At 48.1% G+C, this 15,729-nt stretch overlaps 1 protein-coding gene and 1 pseudogene across 9 annotated transcripts in view; both read left to right on the top strand.

Moving 5' to 3' along the window:
• Window positions 1–15,729, top strand: part of PPP1R13B (protein phosphatase 1 regulatory subunit 13B) — a 93,088-nt gene that overhangs the window by 59,004 nt on the left and 18,355 nt on the right. For all 9 annotated transcript variants that reach the window (XM_046008258.1, XM_046008265.1, XM_046008264.1 and 6 more), the window contains exon 5: window positions 15,147–15,248. In XM_046008258.1, the coding sequence (XP_045864214.1) occupies window positions 15,147–15,248 (102 nt within the window). The remainder of the gene's footprint in view (window positions 1–15,146; window positions 15,249–15,729) is intronic.
• LOC123943869 lies at window positions 7,378–8,200 on the top strand (annotated as a pseudogene).

The raw sequence follows: 15,729 nt of genomic DNA, 5'->3' as shown, positions 1-15,729 counted from the left end.
TTGATGAGGATGTGGAGAGCCCAGAATTCTCAAATAGTGCTGTTGCGAATATAACATGGTGTTGTCTGATAAACTGTGACAAATTTCTTTAAAACTTGAATGTGAATCGGGGCGCCTGAGGGCTCAGTCAGTTAAGCAGTAGGCTCTCGATTTCAGCTCAGGTCATGATCTCAGGGTCCTGGGATGGAGCCCTGCGTCAGTCTCCATGCTGGGCATGAAGCTGCTTAGGATTCGCCTTCTCCTCTCCCTCTGCCCCTCCCCCTGCTCTGCTCACTCTTTGACTAAAATAAATAAATGAATGAATAAATATTTTTTTAAAAACTTGGATGTGAATCCATTATGTAATCCAGCAATTCTATTCCGAAGTAATTACCCAAACAAAAAGAAAGCAGACAGCCATACAGACATAGACATGTACATGGGTATTCAGAGCAGTTTGCTTTGTGGTAGCCTAGATCTGGAAAAACCTTAATGTCTAGTAACAGGTAAATGGATGAAAAGCATTACATCTCCATATAATGAAATATTACCGAGCAGTGACAAGGTGCAGGCCACTGATACACACGGCAACAGGGATGGGTCTCAGAGTCATCATGCTGGGAGGTAGAAGCCAGACCACAGAGTACATACTGCTTCATTCCCTCTGTATAGAACTCTAGGAAATGTAGGGGTGCCTGGGTGGCTTAGTCAGTTAAGTGTCCGACTTGATTTTGGCTCAGGTCCTGATCTCAGGGTCGTGACATCAAGCCCCTTACCAGGCTGGAGCCTGCTTAAGATTGTCTCTTCCTCCCCGTCCCCCTCGTCCCTTAAAAAGGAAAAAAAAAATCCTCCAGGAAATGTAGACCGACGAGTAGTAGCAGAAGGTAGACCAGCAGTCGCCTGTGTACCTGGGAGCCAGGCACAAGGAGGTGCTAGGGCCGCAGAGGCACAGACCTACAGGACTCAAGCCAGCCGCGGCGTTCCCTCGTGACCCAGAGCTTCTGGGACCCCCTGGAACTTCCTTACCATTGTGGCGGCCCAATGGCGCTTTCAAAAGTAGGTGTTTGTGTTTGATCTTGCCTCGTAGGTATTATGATCAGGAGCACAGTTCCGTGTGTCTTGGGGGCTGTGCTGTGGGAAACAGCAGTTCCCATGGTGTCTTGCTTTGTAGCTCTTGTGGGGGATGTGGTGGTTTTTCCCTTAGCGTTTTCTGTGTTCATCCATAGCCCTACTTTCCTCCTGGTGTTTCCAGCCCTCGTCATTCTTAGCCACTTGCTTTGGGTATAACATGGGTCAAACCAAACTTTGACTTTATAGGGGTGAATTTTATTTATTTATTTATTCAAACAGAAGAGAGGAAGTTTTTTGTTTTTTTTTTTTTCAAGATTTTATTTGTCAGAGAAAGAGAGAGATCACAAGTAGGCAGAGAGGCAGGCAGAGAGAGAGAGAAGCAGGCTCCCTGCTGAGCAAGGAGCCCAATGTGGGACTCCATCCCAGGACCCTGGGATCATGACCTGAGCTGAAGGCAGCCATTTAACCCACTGAGCCACCCAGGCATCCCTATGGGTGAATTTTTTTTTTTTTTAAGATTTTATCCATCCACTTGACAGGCAGAGATCACAAGCAGGCAGAGAGGCAGACAGAGGAGGTGGGGGAAGCAAGCTCCCCGCTGAGCAGAGAGCCCGATGCAGGGCTCCATCCCAGGACCCTGAGACCATGACCTGAGCCGAAGGCAGAGGCTTAACCCACTGAGCCACCCAGGTGCCCCACCTATGGGTGAATTTTAATCATAAGAGTAATTCACTTTATCAGATAAAATAGCATATTATAGTAATATTACAGGAGTTGGAGAGTATTTGGATACTAATTGACTCCTGTTTGTGAGGCTTAATAATTGTTGGAATATGAAATGTTGCAGCTCCAGAATATAATGAAATGTATCTCTTCTCGGCCTTTTGGCTAAGATCAAGTGCAGAATATAATGAAATGTTAGACTCAATTTTACTGAGTATTTTTTGTGATACAAATAAGTCTCCATGTTTATAATCTATCTTGATGCCATTATCAGGTGTTTTCTTTTGTTTGCTAAGTAAGCAGGTAAAAATGCGCTCTAAACCTGAACCTTTCCAACTGTGGTGAGATATGCAAAAAGAGAAATGACTAAAGGACCTAGACTATTATGTGGGGATAAATAGATCTTATCCTAATTATTTTGTCAGAGTTTCATTTTTGACGTTTGTTGTTTTTGGAGTGACGTCATACTGAGAATCCAGTTATACTTTAAAAAATCAGTTATACCAAAAAATAAAAATAAAAAAGTAAAACATTAGTTATAGTTTTAAACAAATATCTTGTTAAATTACCAGAAAGGATCCTGGCTGATTGATCTAATTCTTTATTTTTTTACCATTTTAGTGTGAAATATACGGAGAATGTGAGATATGTGCACAGGTAAAGAATTACTAAAAAACCCCACTCAGATAACTACTACCTAGGCTTAAAATTTCTTTCTTTATTCTTTTTAAAACAATACTAACCAATTTATTTTGGTTTTAGACCAAAGACATAGAAGCAAAGTGTACGGTGGTGGCTACTTGAAGTCTGATTCACATTCCACAGTGAATGAAAGGGTGTTTTTAGGGATAGGTGGGCAAACAGATCACAGTACAGCGTGAGAAGTGCAGGAAAAGTAGAACAAGACACCAAAATAATCAGATTTTATTTGATTAACTTCCTGAGGTGGCTCTCAGGAGAGACTTCTGGGAGCTGGAGGTCAAGGCATCTGCTAGGACGTGGGGAAGAACGTGAAGCGCTGTGGGTGGCAGAGAGTAGGAAACACGTTGGTAACAAGGGAGCGTAACGTGGGGATGAGGAGGGCGCCTGGGTGGCTCAGTGGGTTAGGCCTCTGCCTTCAGCTCAGGTCATGATCTCAGGGTCCTGGGATCGAGCTCCGCATCGGGCTCTCTGCACAGCGGGGAGCCTGCTTCCTCCTCTCTCTGCCTGCCTCTCTGCCTACTTGTGATCTCTGTCTGTCAAATAAATAAATCTCTAAAAAAAAAAAAAAATGTGGCGACGAGGAAGGTGGGGGTGATGCTGAGCGGGGACTAGAGCTGACCTGTACTGGTCAGGGGAGGGGCCGGATCCTCACTGTGCTGAGCCTGGACTTACTCTTGCAGGGTAGTAAGCAAGAGAAAGGATGAGCTGCCTTTTAGAGAGAGCCTCTGGTGCTGGTGTGAGAGTTCTGTGTCCGGCATAGGGCTGGGAGTGAGACTGGAGACGGGGAGGCCTGTGCGGTCACTGTGGAATGTGTATTTGACAGTAGACTCACAACTGGAGTCCCCGAGAGACTGACTTCCAAAGGAAATACCGGACAAGAAGAATTTCAAGGTCATGGAGACAAGCTCAAAAGGCATACGTCTATAGTACAGTTTAGAAGAAAGGAGGTTTTAATTTATTCCTTCTTTAAAAAAAAAAAGATTTATTAATTTGAGACAGAACATGAGCAGGAAGAAGGAGAGGGAGAGGGCGCCTGGGTGGCTCAGTGGGTTGAGCCTCTGCCTTCGGCTCAGTTCATGACCTCAGGGTCCTGGGATCGAGCCCCGCATCGGGCTCTCTGCTCAGCAGCTCTGCCTGCTTCTCTGCCTACTTGTGATCTCTCTCTTTGTGTGTCAAATAAATAAAATCTTAAAAAAAAAAAGGAAGGGGGAAGCAGACTTCCCACTGAGCAGGGAGCCTGACACAGGGCTCAGTCCCAGGACCCTGGGATCATGACCTGAGCCAAAGGCAGATGCGTTTTAACCGACTGAGTCACCCAGGTGCCCCTAATTCATTCATTCCTTATAATTCACATGTATCTCCTTATATGAGATTATCCCAAGAAAGTCAAAGTCTAACTCTGTCGAGTTAGTCTCTCTGAGACTTTCTCTGGAATAATTTAAGCAGTGATTAGCAAGCCTCCTCCAGGAAGCCTTCCACTGTTGCTGGTAAGGTAACATTATCTATTTGGTCATTTCTCATAATCTTCCAAAACTAAAGAGTAGCCTAGAGTTCTCATTCTTTTCTTTATTTCTTTATTATTAATGCTACAATCAAATTATCTTTAGCTTTTGTGTTTTTAAAGGGGGAAAATCAGCCTTTTCCTGTTAGGTTAAATCATATGAAATTGTTGATGTTTGGCCATTTTTTATGTACAAAAACAGCATTTTTTTGTACAAAAACAGACTTTTGATTTATTTATTTGACAGAGAGAGAGAGACAGTGAGAGAGGGGACACAAGCGGGGGAGTGGGAGAGGAAGAAGCAGCCTCCCCGCCCAGGAGGGACCCCAACACGGGGCTCAATCCCAGGACCCCGGGATCATGACCTGAGCCGAAGGCAGATGCTTAACAACTGAGTCGCCCAGAAAGAGCATTTTCATCCGATTCAGACTAATAATCAGCAGATGCATCTGATAGAACATTTACCCTCTGAAACCCTGGACGACTGGTAGTCGGGGCAGTCCTCCGTGTGTGCTGCAGCCCGCTCTGAGAGCCCCGGGCGCCGGCGCATCCCGTGCGAGGGGACAGCATCCACTAAGCCGCAGACCCGGGCTGAGCTGCTGGTGCTGCTGCTCCTGCACCGCTGGGCTCGGGAGAGCCACTCAACCGGCTGCCAGAGCTCAGCGCGCTCCTCTGTGGGGCTGCGGAGCTTCCCCCGGAGGGGCCGTGTAAGCGGTCAGTAAGATAGCCGCCAGCTCGGGTTAGCCAGACGACGTGCAAGTGCGCCTTACGTGCGGTTGCATCTCTGGAATTCAGAACTCGTTAGGAAAGAGTTCTCTCACGTCTCTGGAAGTGATGTCAGATCCGGAGGGTCAGAACAATTGTAGGAGAGATTATCTGTAGAGGAGCAGGAAAGCTTCGGGAAGCAGATGGCATTGCCACAGAGCCTGGAAGGACAGGTAGAGTTTAGGAAGTGGGGGGAAGGGCTTTGCAGCCAGAAGGAATAACGTGGACCAAAATAGGAAGGTGGGAAGTGTCAGCTCTGGAATGGAGAGGAAAGCTGGACATGAGAGCGATCAGGAGCGCTGAGCAACAGCTTATGTTTTCAGCCACGTAGGCTGAAGTCACAGGTGAGGCCGAGGTTCCTGGGGGAAATGTTGGAGCCATTGATGACAGTAAGACGTTGAGGGAGGAAGCCGGGGTTGGAGGGAAGGGGGAGTTTGGTTTTAGACATGCTGGGGAGAAGTGCTGGCTTGGCCTACAAATCAAGTGTGAATCTGACCCGGGGAATGGCGGCTCTGGGGCTCCTTTGAGAGAGAGCAGGGCTGGAGGGCTGGAGCCTTCCAAGGATGCTCTGTGGTCTCCGCATCAGCTAGTACAGAAAGGGGCAAGGAGGACAGACCGTTGAGCGCTAGCACGGCGTCTCATCACGACTTGAAAGCTTGGGGAATTTTCTTTGCCCGAGTAATAGTACAGTGACATTCTTGTCTGTTATAGCCAAGGGTGAAGTTACTTAGTTGAGTATTAAAATCAGCATATCAGGGTAGGACTGACATCTGCAGTGACCCAGTAGCCGGTAGGTGTTTCATTGCTGACAAAATCCACTAGTCTTTTCTGTTGACTGACTGCCAAGGCGTTTAGGATAGTCATTGAGGATAAAGGCAGCGGTTATGGTGAAAACCTCTACTGACTGCATCGTTAGCTACCTCTCTGAAACATAGGCCCATAAACATAAACATTCCCTCTCTTTGTAGGGGACAGTGCTGTTGGGAATAACAACCAAACTTCTGCAAGTAGCCAGTAACAGTGAGAGACGTGTAGAGTCTTCGTGAGACTTTACAGTAAATGGATGTGGCGGTTTTAAAAATATGTCTGCAGATTCTTTAAAATGCCTCTCTTCAGGGCGCCTGGGCGGCTCAGTTGATAAGCCTCTGCCTTCGGCTCAGGTCATGATCCCAGGGTCCTGGGATCGAGCCCCACATTGGGGTCCCTGCTCAAGCCAGGAGGTTGCTTCTCCCTCTCCCATTTCCCCTGCTTGTGTTCGCCTCTCTTGCTGTCTCTCTCTGTCAAATAAATAAAGTCTTTTAAAAAATAAAATAAAATGCCTCTCTTCCAAAGATGGAGTCTAATTCCCCTCTTCTCACAGACATAATGACTCGCTCCTAACAGAATTTGGAGGAAATGATACTATGTAACTTCCGAGGCTAATTCAATTTAAGATAGCTTCCCGTGGCGCTCTCTCTTGGACTGTTTGCTTTGGGGGACATCAGCCACCATGTGGTGGTGTACTCGAGCCGCTCTGTGAAGAGGTCCGCTTGGTAGCCATGTGAGTGTGCCATCTTGGACAGATTCTCCAACTCGTCAAGCCTTAAGCCCTAACATTCGACTCAACCTCATGAGAAATCTTTTTTTTTTTTTTTCAAGATTTCATTTGACAGTCAGAGAGGGAGCACAAGCAAGGGGAGAGGGAGGAGCAGGCTTCCTACTGAGCAGGCAGCCTGATGCGGGGCTTGATCCCAGGACCCTGGGATCCTGACCTGAGCCAAAGGTAGACGCTTAATGACTGAGCCACCCAGGTGCCCCAAGGAAGAGAATCTTAAGCAGGCTCTATGCCCAGTGCAGAGCCTTATGCAGGGCTTGATCTCACAGCCCAAAGATCATGACCCGAGCAGAAATCAGGAGTCGGATACTTAACCAAATGAGCCATCCAGGTGCCCCAGGCTCATGAGAAATCTTAAGCCAGAACTGCCCAGCCAAGCTGCTCCATGATCCTTTATCCACAGAAACTGTGAGCCATAATGAATATTTGTTGTGTTTTAAGCCCCAGAATTTAGACGTGATCTATTATCAGCAACAGAGAACTAATACATAGCCTTGGACTGAATAACGTGGGCTCTTGATTCCCAAATCATTTTCACAAGTGTGCAATGTATGAATTGAACAATGAAGACTTCCTTACATAAACAGTAAACAACACCTAGATACATTTGAAGACTAAAATGTCATATACTGAGAGTGTGTTGGACTTGCCAAAGGAGGTGAAGAAGGTTTCGTGGCATGGGTGGTGGAGGTGGGGAATGTGAATGCCTCCCTCTGTGGAATGGCTTTGAGATGTAAATTCTTCTTTTCACACCCATTTTCTTCACCAGTTTTTCAAATTTGGGGGAGATTGCACTCAAACTGAGCTTAAAAATAAAGGTATAGGGACGCCTGGGTGGCTCAGTGGGTTAAGCCTCTGCCTTCGGCTCAGGTCATGATCTCGGGGTCCTGGGATCGAGTCCCGCATCGGGCTCTCTGCTCAGCAGGGAGCCTGCTTCCCTCTCTCTCTCTCTCTCTGCCTGCCTCTCTATCTACTTGTGATCTCTCTCTGTCAAATAAATAAAATTAAAAAAAAAAATAAAGGTATAGGAGGGAGGGAGGGAGAGAGCGAGCCAAGAGTTCCTTGCTATGTGGGAAGACCAAAGACTAGATTGTAGGAAAAGCAAATAGAAGCCATGTGTCGAAGACCTGTCTTACGGGTGTTTCATCAGTTTGTAAGATGTGAGTCTGAAATAGCTAGCAGCTTGGTTCTTGAAAGATCTCTGAACCGTGTGCAGCTGCTGGGGCGAGTGGGTCAGGACCCCGTCATGAGACAGGTGGAAGGGAAAACCCAGTCACAATATTTTCTGTAGCGACAAATGAGACACGGCGGTCCGGGGCGAGTATACACCAGATGGGTGATGTCAGTCAAAGGACAACATGGCGCAGAAGGCCAGTATTCCGCCCAGGCCTCAGAGACACGGCATGCCAGGATGAGGAAGGGCTCCTGGGTCTGTGTGGAAGGGAAAGTGGACCACGGTGAATACACAGGTAGAAATAACGCGAGGCGGCAAGCAACAGCATCATAGCTGGTAACGTCGTGTTTCTGAGTGACCAGACCAAAGAGAAGGCATAGAGTGGACGAGTCTCCTTTGGCCATTGTTTGGTACAGTCTCATTTCCGAATCCTGTATGGTCTTCATAGCTCCTAAGGGCAAGAATTACAATATTCTTTTATATTAAACAAATTAAGTTACAGTACAGGAAAGCATCATTAGGGTAGCACAAGCCAAACTAGAGAGCACTTCAAACCGACAGAGTTAACAACCACGAGCGCAGTGGACCAGAGGGGCAGAGGAGATGGCCACCCTTGGTCCCCTGGTATGTGCTCACAGCACAGCCCTGGGGCTCGCTGGGCAAGGCACATCTTCAGGCTGTTCGCCTGAAACTGTAATGTCAAAAGATCTTTTTAGAGCGCATTTAGTGTGTTTGTTTTGTTTCTGCATTTAGTGTGTGTGTGTTTTTTAAGATTTTATTTATTTATTTGACAGAGAAATCACAAGTAGGCAGAGAGGCAGGCAGAGAGAGAGGAGGAAGCAGGCTCCTGGCTGAGCAGAGAGCCCGATGTGGGACTCGATCCCAGGACCCTGAGATCATGACCCGAGCTGAAGGCAGAGGCATTAACCCACTGAGCCACCCAGGCGCCTATTTAGTGTGTTTTTGAATGAAAATCATTTATACCAGAAAAAAAAAGTCTGGAAAAAGCATAATTTTTCTGGAACTGCTGTGTGAAGAGTCATTAACAGAAGGGACACCGTGCCAGGTGATTGAGTCCTTTTGTTTCCGTAAATAAAATCGCCGCCTCTGATAAGTTCTTTGCATGTGTTAGAAAAAGACACCGGGCACCTGTTGACAGACTGCATTGCCCGTGTGTGGGCAGACCCAGCGAGGTCTTTCCGGTGTGACTGGCGTGGGGCGGGAGACGTGCATGTGTGCCATAATTGTCCGCAAGGGGTTGTTTGTTTTTAATGCCTGAGTTGTTGTATCACCGGTTTCAAAATTCTATTTATAACATTACCTGAAGAGACAAAAGAATACCTTTGATTAAAGCCGTGTTACCTGTTGACTTGTGATCCAGAGATTGCAACTGTAATTACCAAGTGAGGCATAGCCTTTCTGAATATCTTAGTGGTGACAGCCTGTTTTTCAGGCATATGGTAGCTTCGGGAGCCATGGCTTAGTACAAATGAGATATTAGCCTGGGAAATAAGCCCCCTTTCCTTATCTCCCTTTTTTTTTTAAGGTTTTATTTATTCATGAGAGACAGAGAAGGGGAGGGCAGAGGGCAGAGGGAGAAACTGACTCCCTGCAGAGCAGAGAGCCTGATCATGACCTGAGCCAAAGGCAGATAGTTAACCGACAGATCCACCCAGGTGCTCTCCTTATCTAACTTTTGACTAATCTTATCTATTGTTAGCTTATTTATTGAAAATCTGGTCACAGGGGCGCCTGGGTGGCTCAGTGGGTTAAAGCCTCTGCCTTCGGCTCAGGTCATGATCCCAGGGTCGTGGGATCGATCCCTGCATCGGGCTCTCTGCTCAGCAGGGAGCCTGCTTCCTCCCCTCTCTCTGCCTGCCTCTCTGCCTACTTGTGAGTATGTTTGGAGTTGATCACTTTTTTGGACATCTTTAAAATTATGGACATTTTTATGCTTTTTAAAATCACTTATCTAGGGGCACCTGGGTGGCTCAGTGGGTTTGGCCTCTGCCTTTGGCTCAGGTCGTGGTCTCAGGGTCCTGGGATGGAGCCCCGCATTGGGCTCTCTGCTCAGCGGGGAGCCTGCTTCCCCCTCTCTCTCTGCCTGCCTCTCTGCCTACTTGTGGTCTCTCTCTGTCAAATAAATGAATAAAATCTTTAAAAAATAAATAAAATAAAAACACTTATCTAGGGGCGCCTGTGTGGCTCAGTCGTTAAGCATCTGCTTTTGGGTCAGGCATGATCCTAGGGTCCTGGGATCCCGCCCGCCAGTCTTCCTGTTCTGTAGGAGTCTGCTTCTCCCTCTCCCGCTCCCCCTGCTTGTGTTCCCTCTCTTGCTTTGTCTCTCTGTCAAATAAATACATTTTTTAAAAAGTCTTTATAAAAAAAAGATTATTTGAGAGAGCATTAGCGGGAGAAAGGGCTGAGGGCCAGGGAGAGGGACTCCCCACTGAGCAGGGACCCCACCGGGGCTCAATTCTGGGACCCCAAGATCCTGACCTGAGCCGAAGGCAGACGCTTGACCGCGCAGGTGCCCCTATGTTTGGTTATTTGGAATGTTGTGAAATAACACCTTTATTTGAAATTTTCCTAAAGTCAGGAATAATGTACAGAGGGCTTAGCTGCTCGCTTGGGTTCGTTGTTTTGGGAAGGGAGGTTTCAAGAGAATCCTTTTATCTGGAGCCCCACCGTTCCCACGATGACTCGGCCCCCCCTCCGAGGTGGGAGGCCGCTGCCTGCGGCTGCTGCCAGTCCGGCGGGCGGGCTCGGCCGCTCGGGTCAGGGTCCTGGTGCGCGGCGACGGGCGCTAAGCTGTCACGGAACGCGTATGAGTATAACGGGGACTGGGCTCAGGTCCTGGCGCTGGAGGTGGATCTGAGGAGCGACCTGATGGCTTCCGTTGTGAGATCGTTTCTCCGTCGGTCAGACTCCCCGCGAGCAGCGAGAAACCGCGCTTCACTTGCTTCTGACGTGAGCCTCCGCGGCCGGGGCGGCGGCCGTCGTGGCGAGGGCCGGGCCTTGTCCTGGCAGGTGGGGCACGTGGGCCGCGTCAAGTCGATGCCAGCGTCCGGGATCCCGTCGCACGGCTCTGCTGCGTCCCTGTCCCCGACTCGCGGGAAAGCCGGAAGGGCCAGGCGAGGCGGGCGCGGCGCGGAGAGGAAAGGCGGGCGCCGGCGGGCTCCGGCTCTCCGGGCTGCGCCCTCTGCACAGACTCGCAGGCCGTGAGGGCGGGCGCGGGCGCGGGAAGGGGGAGGCAGCAGCGGGCGGTTTATGAACCGGATCAGCAGACCGTGGTCGTTGTCGGGGCCGGGTGGCCGGGCGCCGGGTGCGCAGGACCCGCAGCGGGCCGGGGCCAGCAGGCTCTCGAGTCTGTCATCAGTGAGAAGGGGCCCTGGGAGAAGCCTTCCGTCAGGTAGATACTGGGTGGGGGCGCCGGGCAGGCCATGAGCCCGCTGTCGGGCGCTCAGGGCGCTCAGCAGGGGGCCTGCTTCTCCCCGACCCCCACCTGCTGTTCCGCTTACTTGTGATCTCTCTCTCCCTCAGATAAATAAATGAATAATCTTTAAAAAAAAAACATTGTGTGTGTAAAAGCACTGTAAGAGCACTAAGTCTCTCGATTTATCATTTTGTGAGTAGATTGTAGGAAGTTTGGAGACAGAAGCGATCGTGGGGGGGCGGGACAGAGGCTTCGGTGTTTCTCTGCTCTGTGGGGGCGGGGGGGCGGGGGTGGTTAGACGCGGAGGTGGGGGGCCACGTGTGTTGGGAGCGCGGGGGAGCGTGGAGCTGACGTGCAGTGCTGCGGGAGGGCCTGCGCCCAGGCCACGGAGCGACCCTGCGGACGGACGGGCGCCGGCGCGGGCTGCCGCTGCCCGGGGCGTCCTCCGGGCCGCGTTAGCCGCCAGCGGCGGGGCCGCTCCCAGGAAGCGCGCCACGCTCCTGCCGCTCGCGGAGGCCACTCGTCCTCTCTGCGGTCTGGTGCTGAGCTCCCGAGGTGACTGCGGGGTGGAGTCCGTGAGCCCAGGGAGCGCGATCTGACTTCGTACTCTGTGCGGGGAAGAGAAAGCAGCAGGTCCACCGTGATCAGCCTCCGATAAAAGGATTGAATTTGCACTGAGGTTTTCGTTTTCTTAAATGACTGAAAAGGAGCTTCTTTTTGCGTAATTTTCACATTGGACAGGTAAGGGAATATATGCTAACAGGTTAAATGTTGCGTATTTGTTGACTTACAAGTTGACGGTGACTGGTGGTTTTCTCACCCATTGGAAAGACAGGGAAGTCGCACAGGCTGGTGCTGGCTTTGGCAGCGTGTATGCGGGAAGAGCGGAGCCATCCAGAGACTGGCGTGGCCCCTGGAGGACATGCGGATTTGTGAAGCAGTCCTTATTTTTTATGCTAATTGTTACTAGAATTAAAATAAATATAAAAATAAATATAAAAAATATTTTAAAAACAAGGTTACACAGGGATGTTCACTTTGAAAGGATTCATTAAGCTGTACAATAGTTTTCTGTATGTAAGATCTATTCAATGCAATATTTTTAAATTACAGTGCATAGGGGCTCCTGGGTAGCTCACGGGTTAAGCCTCTGCCTTTGGCTCAGGTCATGATCTCAGAGTCCTGGGATGGAGCCCCCCATCAGGCTCTCTGCTCAGCAGGGAGCCTGCTTCCCCCTCTCTCTCTCTCTGCCTGCCTCTCTGCCTGCTTGTGATTTCTCTCTCTCTCTCTGTCAAATAAATAGTCTTTAAAAAAATTATAGTGTATATTAGCATATATGAAAGATATTCCTGAATTATTACAGCAGTTTAGTGTTGCTGTAAACAACACAACACGAGCATTTGAATGTCTCCTTGTGATCTTTTCGTTGTTACTATAAGCCACTGGTGGAGGAGAGCCCAAAGACTGTTTAAGTTGTAAAATTATGAAATTAATGTAAATTGAAAGAGTTGGTGAATGGACATAGCTTTTCTTTTGTCCGAAATACTTCTAACAAGTAAAAGTTCTGGAGGTTTCTAAAAATACCTTCTGTTATAGTGATTAGAAAATCTAGTAGGTGGAAATTAGCAACCCATTATTAGAGTTAAAACAAAGTTCAGGCATTTTGATGGTTCTGCCAGGCATTGGTTGTTTTTTGTTTTTTGTGGGTTTTTTTTGTAGAATAAACAAATTTCTCATCAAATGGAACTCTCCATATTTGGCAGTTTGCAGTGTCTGGTCTTGAAAAGGGGTGGGGGGTTCCAGTGGAGATTGTTGAACAAATGCTGATTCCATTTTTCAAGAACGTGCTTGAACATCTGAAGGTACGGGGACGCCTGGAGTCAGCGGAACAGGGGTCACCAAAGACGGGAAGGTGAAAGAGTTCTGAGAGCACAGATGAACCTGGAAGCAGAGGGCGGTGGTCTGGGGACGGCCTGGCGCCCCACGGTTAGCGCGGAAGGGGCTGGGACCGCAGCTCTGCCCCTCACGGTTCTGTGCCCCATGCGTGTCCCTTCACCTTCCCCCATGGTGCCTCACCCAGCGTAGGGCTCCCCCTGTCCCCACACGGACGTGTTTAAAACCAGGCCATACGCTGTGTGTAGCGCGGGGAGTTCCGTGCAGGTAGTGTGCGCGGTCAAGAGGCGCGTGCTGCCCTGTTGGTGGAGAACAAGGGCTCTGCGTCCTGCTCGGCCACGCGGGCCGTCACACCTCTGACACACTGGGCGAACTTCTCTCATCTCTAGTGTGGGCCTGCAGCAGTGCTTCCCTGAGAGTGTCCCCGTGGGGCTCTCGACAGGCTCATTAAATGGGGGTTCCTAGTCTGGTGTGTGGCAGAGGACGAGCACGATAAAAACGCCTGATGTTAGGGTTTGTCGTCATGCACGGAGGACAGGGACATGCCGTCCAGTTCCATCAGCTGCCACTCCTCTAGATCTTACCGTTGTGTATTCATTTCACAGATTAATTCTGTCAGTAACAGGTCAGTCCGTGGTTTAAGCCGTATAGATGGCATTTTTAGTGAGGTTTTTCTATTTTTAGAATGTTCCGTATATTTCGGCTTCTCAAGACCAGGCTGCGGTGAAGATGACATTTGTCCTCAGGAGTCACCTGCTTTCTTTTTCGGTTGTGTTTCCTCAAAACATTTGACATCCCCATTTATTCAAATATATCCTTAAATAATCAGTCCAAAAAGAGGAAAAGAGGGCGCCTGGGTGGCTCAGTGGGTTAAGCCTCTGCCTTCAGCTCAGGTCATGGTCTCAGGGTCCTGGGATTGAGCCCCGCATGGGGCTCTCTGCACGGCAGGGAACCTGCTTCCCCCCTCTCTCTCTCTCTGCCTGCCTCTCTGCCTACTTGTGATCTCTGTCAAATAAATAAATAGGAATCTTTTTAAAAAAAAGAGGAAAAGAGAAATGTAATTTTTAATACACATTTGCAAAAGTTTGCTTAAAGTTGGGTCCCTTTTTTAAAAATCCAGTATAATTAACATACAGTGTTATGTTAGCTTCAGGTATGTGGTATAGGGGTTCAGCAGCCCTGCCCATGACCCGGTGCTCATCAGAGTAACTGCACTCTTCCCCCGTCTCCTGCTTACCCCTCCCTCCTGGTAACCGCCAGTTCTCTATAGTTAAGAGTCTGTTTTGGGCTTGTCTCTTTTTTTCTTTGTTCTTTTGTTTCTTAAATTCCACATATGAGTGAAATCATATAATATTTGTCTTTCTCTGACTTATTTTACTTAGCATTATACTAAGTCCATCCATGTTGTTGCAAATGGCAAAGTTTCGTTCTTTTTTTTACAGCTGAGTAATATTCCATTATGTGTATACCACAGCTTTATGCATTCCTCTATCAATGGACAGTTGGGCTGTTTCTATATCTTGGTTGTTGTAAATAAAACTGCTTTAAACATAGGGGTAATATATCTTTTTGAATTAGTGTTTTCATATTCTCTGGGTGATAACACAGTAGCGAAATAGTATGTATATACGTACATATGGATGGATGGATCATATGGTAGTTCTATTTTTATTTTTTATTTATTTTCTTAGAGAACACGAGGTGGGGGCAGGAAGGGGCAGTGGCAGAGGGAGAATCTTTTTTGTTTGTTTGTTTGTTTGTTTTTGTTTTTGTGGTGGGCAGCAAAGCAAGGTTTATTGAGCGCTAGCAAAGTGATAGTACGAAGCTCCCAAGGAGGGGAAGGGTCTCAGAGCATTGCCTGAGAGGGAGACTCTTAAACAGGCTCCATATTTAGCCCAGAGTCTGATGCAAGGCTCGAGCTCACAATTTTGAGATCATGACCTGAGTGGAAATCAAGAGTTGGGACACTTAACTGACTGAGCCATCCAGGTGCCCCAGTGGTGATTCTATTTTTCATTTTTTGAGGAAACTCCATACTGTTTTCCACAGTGGCTGTACCAGTTTGCGTTCCCACAAGTTGGGTCCCTTTTTAATACAGTATCTGGCATATTTTAAAAAGCTGCTACTTAATAAAAGCTGAACAAGTAAGAAAAGTTGTTTTGTACAATTAATTTGTATTACCCTAACTTCTAGAAGGGAAGCTGTTTTAAGATCCTGATGTGTGTGTGTTCTGACACTTGAGAAGAGCCGTTGTGCAGATCTGCAGGTAACCCTCCATTCCAGCCTGAGCGCGTTTTGTTCCCTGTAGGTTGGAAACCCACGTGTAGAGCTTACCCTCTCCGAGCTCCAGGATATGGCAGCCAGGCAACAACAGCAAATTGAAAATCAGCAGCAAATGTTGGTTGCCAAGGTGAGTTCTAAAAGCAGAGGTGGGAAATTGTTCAAAAAGGGTGTTCTCTAATGGTTGTTTTTGATTGGAGTTACTGCAGTCATGGGTGCCCCTTGTAAGTTAGGACCATATCATGGGAAGTATTGAAAATAATGTCTTTCTGTCTTTGTAATCTCTTCTGTAATGAGAAATGAATATTGTAGCTTCTTAAAGTTGGGAAGGTGTCAGAGCAAGCCCCTTCACACACTCATTCAGACAACCCAGAATTGGAAACGGTTGACCTTCGTTCTCCAACTGGTGATGAAATTTGGGTGAAGACACTGGTCAGGGGCCCCTGAGAAAATGACCGTTGGCTATCCAGGCTTCCCCTCACGCCACTCTACACGGGCTTTGTTTGGTTTATTATGATACCAAGCAGTTAATGCTTTTTTATCTACTGAGTTCTGCATTTGGCAGTGAAATGCTATAACCAGATTTGAAATTTTTCTTGTCATGGACTAAA

The sequence above is a fragment of the Meles meles genome, chromosome 6 (genome assembly GCF_922984935.1).
Source record: "Meles meles chromosome 6, mMelMel3.1 paternal haplotype, whole genome shotgun sequence".
Classification (NCBI taxonomy): Eukaryota; Metazoa; Chordata; class Mammalia; order Carnivora; family Mustelidae; genus Meles; species Meles meles.
This window is presented reverse-complemented; position numbering and strand designations above follow the sequence as displayed.